Raw genomic sequence first — 22,801 nt, 5'->3', positions numbered from 1 at the left:
TCAGAAGTAAGCCACAATAGATGCAATGAGGCTTACCCAAGGGAAGTGTGAATAGGCTTGTAGTCTTAGGTTGAGAGCCAGTGTGGTGTATTGGCCAGAGTGTTGGACTGGAATTCAGGAGATCTGGGTTCTAGTCCCCACTTGGCCATGGAAGTTCACTGGATGACTTTGGGCCAAAGACTCTCAGCCCAACCTACCTCACAGGGTTGTTGTGAGGATAACATGGAGAGGAAGGGGACTGTGTAAGCCACCATGGGTTCCTTGCATGAGGAAAAAAGGCAGGATATAAATGTAATAAATGATACATACATACATACAATCCTCTTATTCTCACTTACCTGGGACTAAGTCCCATTAAACCCAGTGTGGCTTACTTCTGAGTAGACACATATCAAATTGCCCTGGAAAGTCTCTTACACAAAAGAGCCATGTAGTGAAACGTACATGGACTAGGGAGGCCTGGGTCCAATATCCATCTGGAAATACAAGGCTACGTAGGGAAGAACAGGATACAAATGTATTCAATAAAATACATCATGTAGGTTGTATAACATTAGTGAATTAACAAAAATCAAAAACCTTTGTTAATATAACAACCTTAACTTGTGGTTTTAAGGGCGTTGCATGTTCACTCAAGATCCAAAATGCAGGAAAATCACAGCTGTTAAGGGCCACACCCCTAACAGACATACTACTTAGGCAATATGAATATGAAATAGAGCTGGATAGTTGTCAGTAGAGAGTGGTGGACCTAAGTACCAGACACATGGAGGTAGGGATGGCTGTAGCAGAAAAATCCAGCCCTTTGGGGGCTCATCAGATTTCCCTGGAGCCCCAGCTCAGCTTGCATTTGTGAGCTGAGCCAAGGGCTTTTTCCTGAAATCCAGGAACTTTTGCGGGGGGGGGGGGGTTGTCTCTTAAAATCAGCATTTACACAAGATGCAGCTGCAATTTGCATAACTTACACAAATTTTGGCTGTAATTTGCAGAAACTGGGGGTGTAAAATATGCTTAACTTGAGCATATTGTGCTTACAAGTTAAGGATATTTAGTGCCACAAATTATGCAAACAACGGCTGAAATTCAAGTAACTTACGCAAATTGTGGTCACAACTTGCATACATGCAGATTTGGGTGAGGGGACTCAAAAGTCCACGAGCTGGCCCGACTTGATACTGGTTGAGCTGCTGAAAGCTTGGCAAACCTGCTCCCCACCCCTGGCTGGATTCCTCCAACATCCCTATCTAGGTAAATGAAGCTGCCATTCCACATTTCAAGTACCCAACTCGCAACCAATCCCATCCACATAGAATTATATAATTGGAAGTTTGGAACAGACCTTGAAGGTAATCTAGTCGTACCACAGGTAAAGCATGTAATGCATCTTTCTTTTTAGTTAATTAAGGGAACAATCCTATGGCAACTAGACAGGAGCTAGACGGCCATAGGATATCTGGTTTTCCAGGAAGCAACCTCAGAGCCCGCGCTCTGAGGTCGGTTCCCAGAGAACTGACCCTACCCCATGGAAAAGTCCCATGCTCCACACTCACAAGAGTGCCGCAATCGGCTGTCTAGCCCAAAATGCAGGGCAGGAGAAGCGCAGAGGGAACGATCCCCTCTGTGCTTCTCCTGCCCTGCTTTGCTTTTTCCCTAAATGAGAAATGGACAGGACAGCGACGTTGCACATGGAGGAGGGCCCAGCTCTATGATACACAAACTATTAACAAAAACTACCTTTTAACATGTGCAGTGTGGAATTTCCTCCTAAATGAGTCACCAGAGTAGGTGGTGGGATTTCAGATCAGAGAGTATACCTTCCTTGCAAAGTCCCAAGTCCTAGAATACTTTGATTGTTTTTTTAAAGAGCAAACACACCATTTAAGACTAGAAGACCATTTCTGGTGCACCGTTGTTTCATTTTTCGTACCTTGTCAAGGAATTTGTTTCTCTCCAGGTTCTATATTTCCTTCCTCAAATTTCTTTTCTTCCCCCACTGAGGGTGATATTTTTCAGGGAGACCACCCGAATGAGAGTTTAGGAAAAGAAATACTTAAACCTAATATAAAATATGTGCTATTATAACTATCGTTACAAACAAGTAAACAGGGATTAGCTGTGCACACGGAAGACACAATTATTTTACTGCAAAAAGTGGATACCTGTCCCTTATTAGTAATATTACTATTGTTTGTTGTTATTAGCTATTAAATGGAAACAACAAATGCTCTTAAAATACACAGTATTGGAGGGCTTGCTGGGATTTGTTTGTTTAGTTTTTGTTTTGACATTTAATTTTGATTATATGAAGGAAGCTGGCCTTTGCACCTTGCTGTGAGCCTTTAACCCTATTGATAACTGAAATAGTATCCTTGTTGGGGATGTCGCGGGTGCCCAATATGGGGGTGGAATCCGATGGACTCCCCCACATTCAGACCCCTGGACTGCCATTCACAGACCGTGTGGTATTCACCGGACCCATCCACAAGTGCCATGTGGTCTAAGAGCATCCAGCAGTCCACCTGCTCCTTCCCCAAGCTGCCATTTTGCACAATATGGGCAGCCTGGGCATTTCCAGGAAGGGAATGTTGCATAGATTGGGGCTGTAAAGGGAGACCTACAGGTGTGAATGGCCCATTGGTGCCTGTAATGTTGCACAGATCACCCTTTAGAGACACAATCTATGCAACATTCCCTTCCCAGAAATGCCCAAACTTCCACTGTTGTGCACAATGGTGACTTTGGGAAGGAGCAGGTGGGTCTGCAGCATTTGTTTGTTGCTCACTGAGCCACTGAGGATCTTGCGCAGCAAGTGGGTGGCAGTGGCTGGTGAGCGACCAATGACCCTGGATGGAGGTGAGTCCGTTGATCCCTAATCCTTGTGAATGTGGTTCAGCATGAAAGCAAGAGTCTATCTGCATGCAGTCAGTGAGGTTTGTGGCCATCTATTTCAGTGACAGTTTTATGCTACTGTCCTAGATATCCAGGGCCAGCATCAGTATCCTTGGGCAGCTGCTGGGCCCCCAGCACCCTGACAGGGCCCACCACTGATACCTGCCATGGCCCCCCTTTAATTATTTTCCCCAGCCTGGTGCTTCACTGGCCAGCTAGCTCTAGCTGCCATTTTAATTTTCCACAATTCCCCTGGTGTAGCGTTGTTTTAGGGCATTGTGGAAAATTTAAATGGCTTGGAGTTCTGCTACAAGGAAAGCTTACCATGGTCCCACCAACAAATGACGCCCCCCCCCCAGGAGCACTTTTCCCAGGGCTCCCTCAAACTTGAACCCAGCCCTGTTGTTAGCTACTCTATCTTCTCATTCTTATTTCTGGAGACTGTTGCTGAATGTTGTTAAATTTGGACAATAATGTACTTTGGCACTGGGTACTTTAAGATGATTTTAGAACTGTGTTTTAATGCCCATGAAGTCCTGTATAGCAAGCATATCAAAAGGTATATTTGAAAATTCATTCTTAAGTGGAGACTTGGGGATTTTCTACAAAGAAAATAAATCTGTATTTTTCAATGAAAAGAAAAGATAGAAAAAGCAAATGCTTGATGCAGATAAAAAAAAAATATGCCTACGCCTTAACAAAAACACTTCTGTCTTAGAGGAAAAATATTACGATAGTAACGCTGCCCGGTCAGGGTCAGCTTGGTGTATTTGTAGCATAAGTCCCTGTTGTGCACATCAGAAAATATCTTAAGATGTTTTGTTCACAAAGAAGTCCAATTCACTTTGTTGTGCTGGATCACTTCTTTTTAAAGTGTTTCCAGTTCCCCTCTCACCCTGTCTTTAGGCTTCTTGGGATTAGGAAGAAAGAAGAAAGGAAATGTCTTGTTCAAGGAGGAGCTGTGAATTCATATTAAGTACAAGGCCACAATTCTAGCAAAAAAAAAAAAAGTTCTCAGAAAAAATGAAGGGAGGTCTAAATTCTTTCTTTACTGAGGCCAGCTAAGAGTTCATAGTGGGACATGTCACTGTCAATAAGGAGAAAGGGAAGGGAAGGGAAGTAAGGTTCAGAATGCGTGTTGCAGAGCTCAGGGCCTGATCCACAATGACTATGCCAGTATCCACGTATCTGCTGTGCAGGGGAGGGGTGTGTGTGCAAATTAGAGCTCAATCCTATGCATGTTTAGACAAAAAAAAGTCCTACAATTCCCAGCATGCTAGCCGAGGCATACTGGGACTTGTAGGACTTTTTTCTATCTAAACATGCAAAGGATTGTGCCCTTAAGCTGTCAAGCAAGGATAAGTCTAAAGAGTAGCATTATGTAGTGGGGACTTCCCTAAAATATTTCTGGCTATGTCATTGACTCCCCCAGCTTTTAGACACAATATATTAAGAGCCACATATAGCATGAATTAAATATTTGTTCTCCCAATAATGGTCTTTGCTGCTACTTGGTTCTTTCAAACTAGTTATTCTAGAGCCTGCCCTGCAGTGGCAGTTTTACAGTAAGTGCAGAGAGGGCAGTACCCCCCACCCCCCGAAAGAGATCCCCCCAACAGTTACTTACTGGGGGCTGGGCAGTGGCAGTGGCACGGCGGGTCTTCCAGATCGCTCCAAGTGCCACCAAAGTGCTCCGGAGCAACACAACACACTTTGTGCCACTTTGTGCCCCCTCCACCTCACCTTGGAAATAGCACGAAGTGGCCTGAGGTGCCCTGCTTTGGCTCAGAACTCAGGCTTTGTGCTGAAGCAGTGCACAACCCTAATAATCCACTCTAACAGCGAGCTCAGGCAGTTTAGTGCTGACTAGAGATGTTAGAGAAATACAAAATGGATTCAAATGACGTTGGATTTTTATTAATTCAACCTGCAAAGTCTGCAGTAGACTGGCATTTTCTGAGTCACACCGATTCCATGGACATGAAGACCATTTCTTTACGATCTGGAATTGTACGCAAATTTAGTCATACAAAAGTTACTTGAAAATATGTGATTTTTCATATATACACCATTTTAAAAACAACAACAGTGTTTTGTACATCTCCAATCTCCCTTCAGCAAACCAGCGAAAGTTACATAAATTATGGTGGAGGTTTTTGTGCACTTTTCCAGGGAGACAAATCTGATTCCATCAGTGAGCGGACAATGGAACAAAATACGCCTGACAATCCATGAAACACACATAGAATGGATTAAACAAGATCTGTACATCCCTAGTGCTGACATGTTTGGAGCCAAAACAAGAATGCTGAGAAAATAGAGGGAGATATCAGATTGTTCTGGCAAACTCTGAGGTATGCAGAAGTATAAATCATTTTTTAAAAAACATCAAAATGGGCAACCCTGTCCCCCAAAAGTCCAATAAAAACTGAACATGCTCAGTGGCCTCCATGAGCCAGGGAATACTAAATATCAGTTGGAAGATAGAAATGGAAATATCTGAAGGGTGGGAGTGAATTGGTCTGCTTGAGCCGCTTACAGCTTATACTGTCTTAGAGGAGGGCATGGCTGGCTGGTTGGAACAGACCTGTTAGGGGACGAAGATGCACAGCAACATTTTGTTGAAGGTACCACTTGTACCACTATATTATTCAACAATGGCCTTCCCCATGGCCAAAATATAATGTGTACTCACAAGTTCCATTCAGAAAAGGTCCTTCTAATTCACATGGAAAGCCTTCTGTTTGCAGGTTCAGACCCTATTTATTATTTCCTATTGATTAATCAGTGATTCCTGATTAATAGACTCTGTTTAGCTCCTTGAATAGGGTCTCTAAATTGTCCCAATCCAATGTCAGTTTCACTTCCCACTAGAGTGGAAAGGGAGACTTAAAGTACTGGTTTCCTCACATTTTCCCTTCCTTTTAAAAACAGTACTGTTTCACTATTTACAGTGGTATATTGCCATTTTAAAGAAGAAGAAAAGTGAAGGGAAATCAGTAATTAAAGGGAAGCCCCTTCCCCCACCAGTGAGAAGAGAAACTAGCAATGGAGCAATCTGGAGAGCTCCAATGCAAGTTGGAGCAAAGCAATGAGGTGCACTTGCCAAAAAGAGAGAGACATGTTTGCTTAAAGGGCACAGGAGCCCTAAAAAGCCTTAATATCACCTGCCCATCTACATTGTACAGGCAGTGCTACAATTGCATTTTATCACAAAAATAGCCACAAATTAGATCTAAATAAAACCTGGGAGGATTAATCAGAAAAAAAACTGAAATACAATGGGATAAAAAGGTAAAGGTAAAGGTGTCCCCAACCAGTCGACTCTAGGGTGTGGTGCTCATCTCCATTTCTAAGCCGAAGAGCCAGCGCTGTCCGAAGACGCTTCCGTGGTCATGTGGCCGGCATGACTGAACACCGATGTGCACGGAACACTGTTACCTTTCCCGCCGAAGCAGCGCCTATTTATCTACTTGCAATTTCTTGCTTTCAAACTGCTAGGCTGGCAGAAGCTGGGACTGAAGACGGGAGCTCACTCTGTCATGCAGCACTCGGGTCTCTAACTGCTGTCCTGCTGACCTTCTGGTCTGCAAGCAATGATATAATGTCATCTATATACTACTGCCAGTATCAGAGGCAGCATGTCTCTGAATACCAATTATGAGCAAATACAAACAGGCGGGTGGTCCTGCACTCATGTCCTGCTTGTAGGCTTTGCATGGGCATCTGGCTGGCCACTGAAACAGAATGCTGGACTAGATAGGTGATCAGTCTGATCCGGCATGGCTCTTCTTATATTCTTATGGAAGTATTGTAAACAGCTAGCGAAATGATGCCAGTTCCAGGGAAAAGGTCATTTCCACAAGTATCCTAAATATCATATTATACTCTAAACAAAAGGTTTTAGGTAAACATTATCACCCCAGTCTCCTTACCTGTAAAATAGGTGTTTGCTGGCAGAGTAGAACTTGGAAATTTATAGTACCCATTTCCTGGGAAACGGATTCCTTTTATTACAGTTACATTTGATGTTGCTAAAGATGCATCCATTCTCTCCAGCTGATAGATTGGAGGAGGCCCATTAAGTTTTTTAGGTTCATTCCAACTTATTTTTATTACTGTGCTGTTTACGCCTTCAGTGTAAGGGGCAATTAGCTGTCCTGGTGCTATTAATGAAGAAGAAAAAGAAAGAAAAAATGGTTTACTGAATAAACTTGAGAGTTTTATGTGTATAATATATCATCCTTGAGGAAAGATGTGTAGTTTTTTATGTATTCATTCATTTATTTATTTATACCCCGCCTTTAATTTATACAGCTAAAAGTCTGCCTGAAAAAAAATGTCTTTGCCTGCTGGCAGAAGGACAATAAACAACCTCAGATACGCAGACGATACCACCCTAATGGCAGAAAGTGAAGAGGATCTAAAGAGCCTCTTCTTGAGGGTGAAAGTGTAGAGTGCAAAAGCTGGTTTGAAACTCAACATTAAAAAAACTAAAATCATGGCATCTGGCCCCATCACTTCCTGGCATATAGAAGGGGAAGAAATGGAAGCAGTGACAGATTTTATTTTCTAGGGCTCCAAGATCACCGCAGACGGTGACTGTAGCCATGAAATTAAAAGATGCTTGCTCCTTGGGAGGAAAGCTATGGCAAACCTAGACAGCATAGTAAGAAGTAGAGACATCAACTTGCTGACAAAGGTTCATATAATCAAAGCTATGGTTTTCCCAGTAGCAACGTATGGCTGTGAGAGCTGGACTATAAGGAAGGCTGAGCGCTGAAGAATCGATGCTTTCAAACTGTGGTGCTGGAGAAGACTCTTACGAGTCCCCTGGACTGCAAGGAGGTCAAATCAGTCAATCCTAAAGGAAATCAACCCTGACTGCTCATTGGAAGGCCAGATACTGAAGCTGAAGCTCCAATATTTTGGCCACCTAATGTGAAGAGAAAACTCACTGGAAAAGATCTTGATGCTGGGAAAGATTGAAGGCAAAAGGAGAAGGGGATGGCAGAGGATGAGATGGCTAGATAGCATCACCGATGCAATGAATATGAACTTGAGCACACTCCGGGAGAGAGCGCAGGACAGGAAGGCCCGGCGTGCTATGGTCCATGGGGTCACGAAGAGTCGGACATAGGGATGGGGGAGAATTTCTCCCCGAAACTTTGGGGGGCCGAGTGCCAACGTGTTTGGCCCCCCGAAGTAGTTTCGGGGAGAAATTCTCCGCACCCCCCCCGCACCCCGCACCCCCCCTGGGACGGGACTTACCTTTCCCGAATGTCCCTCCCGGCGGCGGGTCCCGGTGGCGGTTCGTCAGGTCTTCGTCAGGGGCGGGGGCGGCAGCCGGTCTTTCAACCGGCTGCCGCCGCTGCCATTCCAATAAAAGTAAAAAAAAAAAACGCCCCTGTGATAGGCTACGTGACGATTAACGTAGTCTATCATGGCTAGATTTGCAAAGTCAGCCGTGATAGGCTACGTAAATTGTCACGTAGCCTATCACGGATGACTTAAAAAAAAAAAAAGCACGTATGGCTAATGGCGGTCCCCATAGGGAGCCGCCATTCACGTTCCTTATTTGGTCGCTGTAGTCTACGTAAAGATTACATAGACTACGGCGAAAATAAGGGCAACGCTATTTGCGTTGCCCTTATTTTCGCCGTAGTCTACGTAAAGATTTACGTAGACTACAGCGACCAAATAAGGAACGCGAATGGCGGCTCCCTATGGGGGCTGCCATTTGCGTACGCTTTTTTTTTTTTTTAAGTCACCCGTGATAGGCTACGTGACGATTAACGTAGCCTATCACGGCTGACTTTGCGGATCTAGCCGTGATAGGCTACGTTAATCGTCACGTAGCCTATCACAGGGGCGTGTTTTTTTTTAACTTTTTATTTCGCGGCCGGGTGAGGCGAGGCGCCTCCTCCCCGGCCTGAATTTCGGCCGGGCGAGGCGGGAAGCCTCCCCCCCGGCCTGAATTTCGGTTGGGTGAGGCGGGAAGCCTCCCCCCCTGGCCTGAACTTCGGGGGGAGCAGCGAAGTGCCTCCCCCCCACTGCGAAGCAAGCTGCAAGACCAGGTAAGTGGCTTTCGTGCACTCCTAGTCGGACACGACTGAAGGACTGAACAACAACAACAAGAAGGACAATAACGGTGAAGCTAGCCTTGCCTCCTTTGGCAGGGAGTTCTAGAGTCTGGGAACAGCCATCAAAAAAGCCCTCTCTCACATTCCTGCCAAATGTATTTCCAGTGGTGGCAGGACAGAAAGAAAGGTCTCACCCAAGGATCTTAAAACCTGGGCAGGTTCATAAGAGAGAACGCAGTCCTGCAAATAGCCCAGGCTAAAGTTATGTAGGATTTTATAGGTTAGAACCACCAGTTTGAATTGTTCCCAGAAATAGACTGGCAGCCAGTGAAGTTGTACCAGTTACAGCTCCAACAGTGATCGCAAATGGCCTTTGAACTCTATGCTACTGTAGACATATCAATACAGATAATACTTTAAAGAAAAAAAATTGCGAATGAATCCAGATAGCAAATTAAGGCATTGGAGTAAGACATCAAGTAAGGCATTGGAGTCCTCCAAAGCCTTACTTGACTGGTCAGTGCTGCTGGCTTTTCTACCTTAATTGCCAACTGAAAGTAATTTTACTTTAGCATCATAAAAATAATAGACTAATTCAGCATTCTCATCAAGAAGAATATGCAATAATTATCATAGTATAATCAAGTGGATTGGACAAATTCATGGAGGATAAAGCTATCAATGGCTACTAGTCCTGATAGCTACATGCCACCACCTCCAGTATGCCCATGGACTCCAGTTGCTGGGGAACGTGGGTGGGAGGGTGCTTGTGCACTCATGTCCTGGTTGTGGGCTTCCTGTTGGCAGCTGGTTGGCCACTGTGTGAACAGAATGCTGGGCTAGATGGACCCTTGGTCTGGTCCAGCAGGGCTCTTCTCATGCTCTTAATATCAGGAATGAGAAATACAGGTTCTCTTCGACTTGAGGAATTTTTGTATGGCTCATTGCCAACTTGTGAAATCACAATAAACCTATCTTGAATTGAATTTGAATTTGAAGTGAGGCCAAAAAAAAATATTGAGCTGATTCATACAACATGAATTTGAGAGATAAGCACCATAAATGACCAAGTATACATGCGAAGTTGTTCATACCAAAGGCGTGCTATCAACGCATAGCATTTGCTACTCTGTCTCAGCATGCATGCCTTTATAACCTGACTGAGAGGAAGGGCAAGGCTGGATAGGGAAATGGCAGGCATGTACTGGTGGTCTTCTGCTCCCTATAATAGCCCATTACATTACCTGTGAACATGATAATGAGAAGACACTATGGGGGAACAAAGAAACAAAGCTCTGTTGAGCCTTATGGACATATCTCAGTGGAGGGCACTGCAGCTATGTAGGGAAGGAACATGCCCCATCCATGGCTGTTTCTCAGAGATGTTTACCATATCTATACATCGTGTATTGATGGGTGTTTTATTACCAGTCCTTTAAATTTAGTTATTTATTGAATTTCTTAATCGCCCATCTGGCCGGTCACCCAGCCACTCTGGGCAATGTACAGCAATACAATTTTAAAACAATAAAATTCTACTTTAAAACATCATATTTCTAAAAATACCCTAACCCACCCCAAATGCCTGCCTGAACAACCATGTTTTTAATGCATGGCGGAAGCTCATTAAAGAGGGGGCATGGCAGAGTTCCCTAGGGAGGGAGTTCCACAGAGTGGGGGCCACCACAGAGAAGGCCCTCTCCCTCGTCCTCACCAGCCTAGCTGTCTTGGCTGATGGGACAGAGAGAAGGCCATCCGAGACTGATCTTGTTAAGCAGCCTGTCTGGTGTTACTGGAGGTGCTCCTTAAGATAGGAACCATATAGGTTTTTAAAGGTCAAAACCAACACCTTGAATTTGGCCCGGAAAACAACTGGTAACCAGTGCAACTCCTTCAGCACCAGAGTGATGTGATCACACCGGCGGCTGCCTTTAAATTGCAGAGATAAGCTTGATAAGTAGGAAAAACCTTGTTCTTCCCCCTTAGGGTGAACAAATCTATACTAACTAAACACAATGAAGTATACAAAGTATATATCAGCTCCTTGGCCACTTACATTGTTTATGAAATTATATTTCAAGCGTTATTAAGAACATGCAACTGTTTGTATCTTGCTGTGCTAACAAGCTGGTGAGTGCTACACTATGAGGTTAACTTCAGTACAGCTATTTCTTCAAGATTCCTTGTAGCCATAACATACTTTTATCCACTGCATACCCCAAGAAAACATTACTTTGTAAATCTATCATGTGACTATGTTTTGCATTAGGGAAGGCCTAAAGTATGCCACATATATCAAAGACAGGTTTTTCTGTGATTATAGGGCACAACATTCATTTGGAAAATAGTATTAACTAACATATGCATCTTGGAAATTCCTTCTGAGTGTTGTGCTAAGAGTTCATTGCAAAGATCTTTATTTATAATAAATTAATAACATAGCCTTAAACATTCTTGCATACAAGACCATTAGCATTTCTTTCACTTTCTCACATTAACCTGTAGTATGTTGCTATTACTTTTCCTACAACATGATAAAATATTACTTTTGGCAGAGGGAATGGTGGGAGACAAAAACCCACCAACTGTGCTCTGCATTGTAAATTCTTGCTTGGACATCATTTATGACTTCACAATCTAATTAGTATCATACTGCTATGTTTGAAATTTACTGTGTCGAAATTGAAGTAGTGCCGTGTGAGGTCACAAGCCTTCCCTGCATAAGTAGCGCAGAGCACTAATGAAATGTGGTATTAATGCACAGGTATCAAAAGAAAACATGGCTTTACAATTGGAACTTCACCTCTGGAGCAAATCAGTCTATGTCAGCATTTTAAACGTGAGTGCTGAGGTTGAGTCCTCTGGTTCAGCTTTGAATTGCTAAAACAGAATTACTCAAATTCATTATTTTTAAAAAATGAATACACATAGCCAACCCTTCCTGATAACAACAATCATATCTCCCTTAGAAATTCTCCCTTAATAAATGGGAGTTGCCTGCACTGTAATTATAGCATCTTTGCTACCTAAATTTGAAGCTTTTATAGGGCTTGTGCAATTAACTACTTAAATGCATTGTAACACTTGCTTCTCTGACAGGAAAGTATTGATTTTTTAATCATTTTCAAGTCTACTCTAGCACAAATAAATGTACTACAGTTACAGTTAATGCACTGTGTACACGCATTAAACACTAGCATGACACAATTTATTATTTTGTGATATATGGAATAGAAACTCAACCTTTCAGAAAGCAACGACTTTGGTATAACATTAGTATTATAACTACCATGTCCTTGGTGATTCAGAATACTTGTGTGCGTTGACATATGCAGTGAAGAGTCTCTGCTGAAATGGGTACATCAACAATTCAGACTGTAAAACTTCAGATAATACATTTACATTACAGACCACCATATCACTTCACTGTATTGTACAATACTAGAGGCTAAAAGCCACAGTATACATTTCCTAAAGGGATCACTATAGTACCTGTAGCAGCTTTGTCAAAGGATTACAGACTATAATTCTACCTATTTAGATTTTGCCCTAGTCTCTTAAAATACATGTCAAAGCGTACTGTATTTAGCAGACTGAGCTGTTTTGCATATTTTAATTATGTAGGTTTTTAAAATTTCTTCTTAGATAATGTATAGCTCATATATTTTAAATCTAAAACATTATTTTAAACACCTATGACTCCTGTTTTCTGTTGTGTAACAGAGGGCACCAAAAGAACCAATAAAACATATGGTCTATGCAATTTTGTGTTAGATATCGCATATAGATGTTGCTACATAGGTCACTATAAAAAGCCTTCCCTGTGTGTGTGCGTGCATGTGTCTGTATCTGTGCGTGGACATCTGCATACATGAAAGAAAAATATAATTGTTGGTAAGTAAAGAGCAGTTAACTTTGTTTTGTTTGAAACGATATCATTTTAGTTTTAGAAGCTAAGACAGATGCCAGCATTTCACTGCGAACAGATGGTAATTCCATCTAATAGTGCATCTCTGTATTAGTAAGGTCTGTTGTGTATACAAACAGTAATAAACACTAGGTGAGGATCAAAATAAATTTTAATTGTTGACATTAAATTCTGGCAGCCATGCTTCTAAGGATAGTGTATTCTTTTCGCAAATCTGTCAGGTTTACTAATGCAGCTGCTGAAGCTTTCCTACAGCCTGTCAGGTACTAAGGCTAATAAAAATGCATTTGCATCACAGCTACAAAACCTTTACTGATCTACTTCTCTTTCATGCTTTTGTATTAGAAGGAACCTCTCAATGAATTTAAGTGGTATGTTTAATGCTTGGTCCTCTTGGCTTTAGCCTGCAATATGTTCCTCAATGTTTTCCCTTCTACTAAACCCCTAAACAGCAACTCTTTCTAACAGCACTTGGAACAGGTAACTGTCATGAGAGTATAGTTTTATTTATACTTTGGCAACTTAATTAGAACCCTAACATTTTGAATAAGTACTTGTAGGAATGCTCTTTAAAAAACAACAGCACTCCTGTCCAGTGCACAATGTCAATTTGTAAGCAAATATGTAATTGGACACTTGTGTTCATTGACTTGAATTGGAAGCTACTCCCTCCCTCACTCCAGCATTTTGATTATTGTTATGAGATGTTAGCACATAAGGTCCCAGGATTATTATTATTATTATCATCATCATCATCATCATCATCATCATTATTAACCATTTGGCAATGCAAAGTCATCCATTTTGCCATTCAGTTTCATAAGAACCTACTGAGGTAGCATTCCCATTGTACAGAACGGGTATGGACCTTGAGACAAGGAAATGTCTGAGCAGCAGCTACCTATGAAAATTTGATCTTAAGTCCAGCATAGTATCTGATGGGTCCCAATGGCATAAGTGCAACAACAACAACAACAACAGGGTTGCCTATTTATTTATTTAAGAGGCAATATCCTAACCTTCCAGAGTGGCGTACGATAATCAAGAGGGTTAAAAAAACGACAACAAAGTAACAACAAACTAAATAAAGATAAAACAGCAAAGAACCAATAAACAGCAACAAAGTGGTTCCACAAGTAGTAGTCATTAGTTTCATATAAAGCTAAAACACTGGAAAACTAAAAGTCCAGTATCTGGTAACAGTGCCTATGTTTCAAATATCCAGGTGTTACAGGAGGTTCCTGCCACTGTATGTTCCCATTCCTCACAAGCCACTTCTCTCTGATCATTTCCGTCATGATACTAATTTTGTCCTATAGGAGAGAGGGAAGGGATGAGTACACATAAAGGTCTGGTGGGCAACCGGGGAGTAGTAGGAGAGCACCAGCTTGGCATGCTGCCTTGCAATATTTATTGGTATAGGCACCATCTTTGGGAATGCAGCTGTACTGGTTACCCTGCTGGCATATCTATACACAGTAAGATTAAAGCTACTCATTTCCAACCTAAAACAGTAAGTCTTGAATCAGCTCTTTCATACCTTTCAGAAAATCTGTGTTCAGAATCTGTACATAAAATATGCCTCAAATAAACATAACAAGCTTTAAGAGTTCACTTTATTATGAGTATACAGAATCATATTTCTTTAAAAAAATCAATGTAATGGGTTTTTTTAAAAAAAAAATCTGAAAAATATATTGCTTCCACCATATGGGACAACCAACGACTCACCAACCGATTTAAGATGCAGCATATTGAGCTGACCATATGTTACAGTGCTGTTGAATGGCTGAGTGATTCATGCCCGTCACATTCTAGTATATCAATTAAAGCTCCTTGAAGTCTGCATGATTTGTGTCTCTGTTATTAAACCCTGCTAATTCATCCCACTTACACATCTGTTATAAATCTCTAGGAGTGCTGCATGATTCATGGCAATCTGTGAGCATGGTACAGCAAATTCTTCTCCTTGTAATTAACAGTAAATTGTTTTACTGCCATGCAATGAATTTTTCAGTTATATTGCAAATGAACTCCTAAATGCATGGCTCTTTCCTAAGAACTGACTTATATCATTAGGCAATTAAAAAGTATTGCTTTGAACCAAGAGCTTTTAATCAAGAGAAATACAACTTAAACTCAGCCTAAAGACCATGCAAATTTGACATACTGGCAACAGCATAATTTGTGCAATTTCCCGAAGAGTGAAATATGTCCTTTGGGGAGAACAAACAAATAAGTTTTGGCTCTTACAGTGGTGCACAAAGAGCTGGAGAGGACTTGGCAAGAGAAGATACTGAGCAGATACTGTTTATCTCGGGAGTTATTTAATTCATCTGACATTTCCAAATCTCTCAGAGTATGGTTCATGTCTCTAATTGTAGCAGAGTGCCTATTTTCTTGAAATAAATAATTGAATGATTAACCAAGCAAAATCATCACAGGATTCCAGTGCTATTCAAGGGTTTCAGTCAAAGGTGAAGCAGATTCATTTTAGCTTTGCCTCTGTAGCTTCCTAAGGAGGCTTTGATTCTTTTCTCTACCCACCCACCCCCACCTAGTTCTTGGCAGCAGTCTCAAATTCATGAGTCCATACATCAAGTCAGTAGTTTAACAACAAATCAAATTAAATTCAAAGAAGGGAGACTAACTGAAGGACCACAAGCAGCAAGCAAGAGTATTTGGTGTTCTCTCTGTGTGTGTGTGTGACATACACACACAGTGAGTAGCAAACGTGGCATTCCATATGTCTCTGTATATATGTATGAATGGATGCATGTATACACACACAATATGGAATGCCACATTTGCATGATAATTTCCCCTTTTAGCATGGAGCAGAAAGTGACTGGCTTAATGAGGGATTATTCAAGACAGGAATGAACAAAATGCATTCATAACTAAGAACAAAGATTGTATTATGAAACAAAAACAGGCAACAGCCAAGAAAGAAGGGGATGATTGGTTTATGCATTATGAATAAAAAGGCAGAAAAATATTTATATTAGTATTCACTAATGACTATATATACAAGATTGCTGTAATTAAAATTATAAATTAACATATTAAGAGTGCTTGTTTAATCACTTTGGGTCCCATTCACAATGACAGACTTTTATGTACTTGCATGCAAAGCAATGTGTATTTTCAAACCAGAGGCAAACAGCCTGAGTATTTTACTTTTAATAGAGAAAGGAAAATCTAATGCGCCACTAATTTCCAGTTAATTGGATATGGGTGGTTTTTAAGACTGTGACAGAGTATTGTGCTTAAAAACCATTATATGACAGGTAAAACATATGGCTTTTATCAGTGGCATGTACCTTTCCAAACTATTGGAGATTCAGACATTTTAAGTTTCTTCTTAAAAGTTAAATGAATACAGTAATACAGTAATATGAATACAGGCAGGCATTTGGGGTGGGTTAGGGTATTTTAAAAAAATTTTTACGGTAAAATTTTATTGTTTTAAATTGTTTTATGGTGAGTTGTACATCGCCCAGAGTAGCTGGGTGACCAGTCAGATGGGCGATTAATAAATTTAATAAATAAATAAAATAAAAGTAAAACTGGGGACTGAAAAACATGAATAAAAACCAGAAATCAAATCCAGTGTTTACTTCTGGAAGGTATGGGGGTTGTTTTTTAAAATTTTATTTCATTCAAAATGGAAGCAAGTTGATTATTCACGAGATAAATAAGATTGTCAAAAGAGAAAAAAAAAAAAACAGCATAAAAACTGGGAAGCTGTATATGTGGCCATGGGGAGCAGCAGGATGACTTTATCTGAAGCATACATTTAGGAACATATTAGAGGAATGGACAGATCTGTCAATTTGAGCTTCTTATTTTTCTAATCTTAAATTAAATTTGTCCTGAACTTTGAGAATATTTTTCAGAAGTTCACATGAAAATTCCTAAGTATTTTTCTGAATATTTCTCCTAATACATGCATTTCTATATGCCTTTTGCCAAATATATACACTTTTGGAAATTAATCTGCCTAATATAATGAATTTTTAACATTATCTCCCTAACATATACTTTCTTGTACACTTTTTTTGATCGGCGAACTCCATTGCAAATTTTGGAGAAGTGCGGATTTCGAAAGATATTTCCCAAGAAAGTGGTTTGAAAGTGGTTTGAAAGTGTAAAATTAGGTAAGTTCACATTAAAATACCAACTGAACAAATTTCTCCTCCATCCCCCCAAAATAAGAAGAGCTCTGCTGGATCAGACTAAATATCTGGTCCAGAATGCTACTTTCCAGAGTGGCCAACCAGGTGCTTCTAGGAAGCCCACAGGCAGGGCAATATGGCCTTTTCCCTCCATTCTTGCCAGAATCTGGTATCCAGTGGCATACTGCGTCTGCATTTGGAAGTTCCATCACGACTAATAGCCATTGATTTGTGGCTGATGGATCATCAAATGGATGATCCATTTAATTGCTTATATGAGGCACACACACATACAAGCCCCACAATGAGGTTGTGGCAGAGGTGTTGCCATTCACTCAGTGCTATGTGTTCCCTGTAAAGGTCAGACAGAGGGAGGGAGGGAGGGAGGGAAGGAAGGAAGGAAGGAAGGAGGAATGCAGTTCACCTCAAGGACTGCCTGCTGCTGTATGGACCTATTCATCTTTTATGAGATGGGTGGTGATCAGGGAAAAGGACCTGCCCTGACTCTGGATTTGCCTTGCCAGGCTGACTTTTTTCTTTCCCTAGGCATGTACTGTTTAATGAACTTCTGCTGCTTGTTTTTTAAATTTTGTTAACGCTAGTGCAAAAAAGAGAGACCTTATACATCATAAATAAATATGTACCTGACAATAGGTACTATTTTAATAAGATTACATTCCAAAACGGGCTTAGAAAAGATACGTTACACAACCCTCCAGAGCAGATTGGGAGGTGGGTAGGCATGGAGATGCAGAGGGAAGGGGGAATTCTTGAAAATGGCCTCCTTCTACATTCCACTGACAGTACTTGCTGGATCAAAAAAAACATCCATCAGTGGAGGGACACCAATTGGATACAACACTTTGTAAAGAACTTTGTAAGCTATATAAATGAAGAACACAAGCAATTACTATAAGATTAGGATTTCCCTAGCTATATTTTTTCCTTTCTGAAATGTTATCAAAAAATTAGGCGGGGGGACCTAAGTACTGTTGTGCATAAAGTGGACTTCAGTTCCAGACTGTTTTTTAAAAAATAAATATTGGCCCTGATCCATATGAAGTTAGTCCTGGTGAAGTCTGATTGAAAGGAAGGAGACTTTAGCCACACATCTAACTTCTTCCATTAGTTTTAATGGGATATAGTCATGACCAACTTTAGCTGGATCAAGATCACAGAATTTTCAGTAAAATGTCTCTCATCTGAGACCTGGGACACAACCAAACACTCGATACATTAAAAATGGAGAGAAACAGTGTTTTATGGCTGTACCGGCAGGACTGATCAGTTCCATTGTACAACTCAGGTTCGTGTAAAGGAGGTTTATTATATAAAGGCCATTGTACATCTTTGGCTGCAATCTTATGTAAACCTGAATTCAATGAGACTTACTTCTGAGTAGACATGCATAGGATTGCACTGTTATAGGACCAGTTCTGAAAATTATTCCCATCCTCCAAAAACATGCAATGCACATGTAAATGTTCCGGCTGAACATCAGGAAAAACTTCCTGACTGTTAGAGCAATATGACAATGGAACCAATTACCTAGGGAGGTGGTGGGCTCTCCCACACTGGAGGCCTTCAAGACAAGGCTGGACAGCCATCTGTCAGGGATGCTCTGACTTGGATTCCTGCATTGAGCAGGGGGTTGGACTCAATGGCCTTGTAGGCCCCTTCCAACCCTACTATTCTATGATTCTATGATTCTATGAAATTCCTCCCTTTAAAAAGTAATGAATTTAAAAAGTTTTAAAATTAGTCTTTGATCAGCTATGAGTGCAAAGCTTCACTGACAGCCGCAAAGCCAGTGAAAACCTTTTCTTCTTCAAATTCAATATCTGACACATAAGTGATGGATAAACATATTGTTAGTCATCAATGGGAATTGGGCATTTGCTTGGAAATTCAAGTTTCAGGTTAGCATATTCTGGACACCAAATTGGATGGACCATGTATAAATCCAACCGTTCTCTCATTTACACTCAAAATGTTATATGCAGAAATATGTGAATATTCTGATCCTACGAAACAAATCTTTATGCCAGTGTAAAGAGGACTGCTTACACATTGCACGAGCAGCTCTCCTGATGCCAGCTTGGTCCTGACAATCCTTCTGTTTGTGCAGGTTTTGCACGGCAACACCTACACAGATGGGCCTGTCATGCCCCCTGAATGTCTAAATATTCACTTTTGCTTTGACACATGAGCAAGAGACAATAACCAAATGGTTATCTTCCCTCAGCCACCAGCTGTTCACCATTGGCAGCAAAGACGGTAGGAGTATTTGCGTGAGCATCAGTCCCAGATTCTAACAGTGATATCTGATGATTCCCCATAGAAAATAATTACTCAGGTTTTCATGGCTCTCATCTGCTCCTTTTTATGTGTTTACTTTAAATACCATGTCAGGAAGTATGGAAGTGTATTTTCTTCTAATATTTCCAATGTAAAAGTGGATGAATACCTAATTAAAAAAAATTAGATCAGAAAGGAAAGTTTAAGTAAATATTGCAAACACACATGCATAATACTAGATGACTATACAAGTAGTGTATCCAGTCAAGTATGCTGTAGGTAGGTGGAGATCCTTTAACTCTTTACAAGGCATGCGATGAATCCAGAGCTAAGGGTTCTGCTGAAATTCTTGCTTCAAGAAAAACTCCAAAGCCTGTTTCTCTAAAGGTCTCTTGGCAATACTCAATTTCAGAGGAAGGTGTAGGGTGCTAGTTTGTGACTCCCTTGACCCCCAGCCTCCCCCTTCCAGGGGGGGGAAAGGGTAGATCTCCCCATAGCTGTTGTAAACGTGCATTAATAAGGAAGTGTTTGGGGCCTTGTTGATAGTATCTTTGCCTTGCTTTTGTTCACCTCTCCCCAGCCTGAGCATACCTGGACACTACAGTCAACATCTGGGGCCTCTCTATGAGTGCCACCTCCAAGGGAGGCTCAGAAGGTGGCCCCCCGACTATGGGAACGAGCTCCCCACTGAGGCCTGCCCTGCACTGACACTGTCATCTTTTTGGCACCAGGTAAAGACCACCCTCTACTCCCAGGCATTTAATGGCATAGGATGGGTCATCTATGTCTGCTGTTTTTGAACAGGTCTATTAGGGAATATATTGTTTAGTTGCTTTTAGCTGTTTATATTGTTTAAATTTTTCTGTGTTAAAAATTTCAGACTGTTTTTATTATGTTGTATTTTGTATGTTTGATGTATTTCTATGAATTGCTGTAAACCGCCCAGAGAGCTTCGGCTATGGGGCAGTATAGAAATGAAATAAATAACAATAACAATAATAATAATTATTCCAGATGACCAAAGAAAGGCAACATGTGTAGTAGGATCAGAGCAGATCTCTCTCTTGTGCCTAGCAAAACTTTACCACTGGCTTCCTTCCCATTCTCCCACAATGTTGATCAAAAATGCATTTCTGATCATGCTCTTGTTCATTCCTGCTGATAAGCATCAAGAAGCAAATTGGTAATCAAGGCAGTCTTTTAAACCATTTTAAAAATAAATTGTCAATTGTATTTTTCTTGTGCATCACAATAAAATTTGACACACAACAGGGGCATTGCTAGGTTCTTAAAAGATCTGGGGGCACAGGCCCATAACACAAATTTGCATATATGTGTATCCGAGTCTAAGCGTACCTCTAATATATATATATATATATATATATATATATATATATATATATATGTAGAGGGGGAGTGTGTGTGCATGTGGTGTGCTTGCATGTATGTAGGGACATCAGAGAATTCTGCTACGGATCTCGGTGAGGCCGAATGCCAGTGCATTCAGCCCCCCGAAATCTGTGGCGGAATGAAGCACCCCGCCCCCCACCCCATGAAAGGCGGGCGAAACAGGAGACTTACCTGGTGCCATTCGTGGTGCTTTGCAAATGGCGGCCACATCTGCAGCCGCCATTCGCTTCTTCATTATAGCCGTGATAGGCTACATAAATAATTACATAGCCTATCACGGCTAACGCAGGGACGCCATTTGCGTCCCTGCGGAGGACGTGATAGGCTACGTAAATTTTTATGTAGCCTATCACGGCAAAAAAAAGGGAACACAAATGGCGGCTGCCATAGCCACCACCATTTGTGTTCCCTTTTTTTGCTGCAATAGGCTACGTAAATATTTACGTAGCCTATCACGGCAAAAAAAAAAGGGGGCGCAAATGGCATAGTGGCCGCCATTTGCGCCCTGTCTTTTGCCGTAATAGGCTACGTAAATATTTACGTAGCCTATCACAGCAAAAAAAGGGAATGCAAATGGTGGCCACCATAGCCGCCGCCATTTGCGTTCTCTTTTCTTTTTTTTTTGCCGTGATAGGCTACGTAAATATATACATAGCCTATCATGGCAAAATACAGGGATGCAAATGGAGGTGGCTATGGTGGCCGCCATTTGCGTCCCTGTGCAGCCCAGCGGCCGGATGTCCGGCTGTGGGCGGCTGCAGCCGGCGGCTCCGTGGAGTCGCTGCAGAGTAGAGCTGGCCAGGGAGAATTTTGGGGGGAGGGACAGAGCGCCTTCCCCCCACCGCGAATGTCACCCTTCAAAAAGGTGACTTTCATACATCCCTACATGTATGTATAGATTACATACATAAGAAGTGTGCACTGACCCCCCACTTCAACTCAGACCCCAATTCTGCATTTTGGAAAATATCCTGCTTCTCCCCAGGCCAGTTTGTACTCAGACCAATTCGGCACAGCACCAAACCTGAGTCAACGTTTGGAAAAATGAGTCTTTATGCTTCGCTTCCTGATGACTACCATGGGAAATTAGAAAAAAAACTAACTTTTTTCTTTTGGTCAGAACTGGATGATAATTTCAGGCATAGTAGCCCCCTAGAAGGGGATTATACCTGCCCAATGTCAGAAAAATAGGTGCAGGGTTTATAGTTTGATTTTCTTTTAAAGGGAACTGCCAATAACATTTTTATTACTTGGAAGAATTGGATAACAATTTCAGGAATCATTGCCCCATCAGAGGAGATCATGTCTGCCAAATTTCAGAATGATAGCCACAAGGGTTTTGTGCAAGGGCGGCCTTGACATTTTGAGGTCTCCAAAAGAGGACATACGTATCTCCCTATATTCCTTGTAGACCGTTGTTCTGAAAATTACAGACAGCCTAGAGTTATCCCTAAGTAAGAACTACCAGAAGTACAAGCTGCGTTTCGAAGAGGCAGAGGAACTAGAGATCAAATTGCCAACATTCGCTGGATCATGGAGACAGCAAGAGAATTCCAGAAAAACGTCTATTTCTGCTTCATTGACTATGCTAAAGCCTTTGATTGTGTGGATCACAACAAACTGTGGCAAATTCTGAAAGTGATGGGAGTACCAGACCACCTTACCTGTCTCCTGAGAAACCTGTACGAGGGTCTAGGGATGGCGGAGAATTTCTCCCCGAAACTTCGGGGGGCTGAGCACCAATGTGTTCGGCCCCCCGAACAAGTTTCGGGGAGAAATCCTCCGCCCCCCCCGCCCCCCGCCCCCCCCCCGGGACGGGACTTACCTTCCCTGAATGTCCCTCCCGGCGGCGGGTCCGGCTGGCGGTTCGTCTGGTGTTCGTCCGGGGCGGGAGCGGCAGCCGGTCTTTCGACCGGCTGCCGCCCCCGCCATTGCAATGAAAGAAAAAAAAAAAAAACGTCCCCTGATAGGCTACGTGACGATTCACGTAGCCTATCACGGCAAGATTTGCAAAG

At 41.7% G+C, this 22,801-nt stretch overlaps 1 protein-coding gene across 1 annotated transcript in view; it reads right to left on the bottom strand.

The window, feature by feature from the left end:
* Nucleotides 1-22,801, bottom strand: part of USH2A (usherin) — an 809,138-nt gene that overhangs the window by 598,054 nt on the left and 188,283 nt on the right. Inside the window, exon 21 of the mRNA XM_084828794.1 lies at nt 6,825-7,055. Within this exon, the coding sequence (XP_084684920.1) occupies nt 6,825-7,055 (231 nt within the window). The remainder of the gene's footprint in view (nt 1-6,824; nt 7,056-22,801) is intronic.

Source organism: Heloderma suspectum, chromosome 1, assembly GCF_057233095.1.
Source record: "Heloderma suspectum isolate Gila_16-S chromosome 1, 16-S_ref, whole genome shotgun sequence".
NCBI lineage: Eukaryota > Metazoa > Chordata > Lepidosauria > Squamata > Helodermatidae > Heloderma > Heloderma suspectum.
The sequence above is the reverse complement of the archived record's forward strand: the minus strand, read 5'-3'. Positions and strand labels throughout refer to the sequence as shown.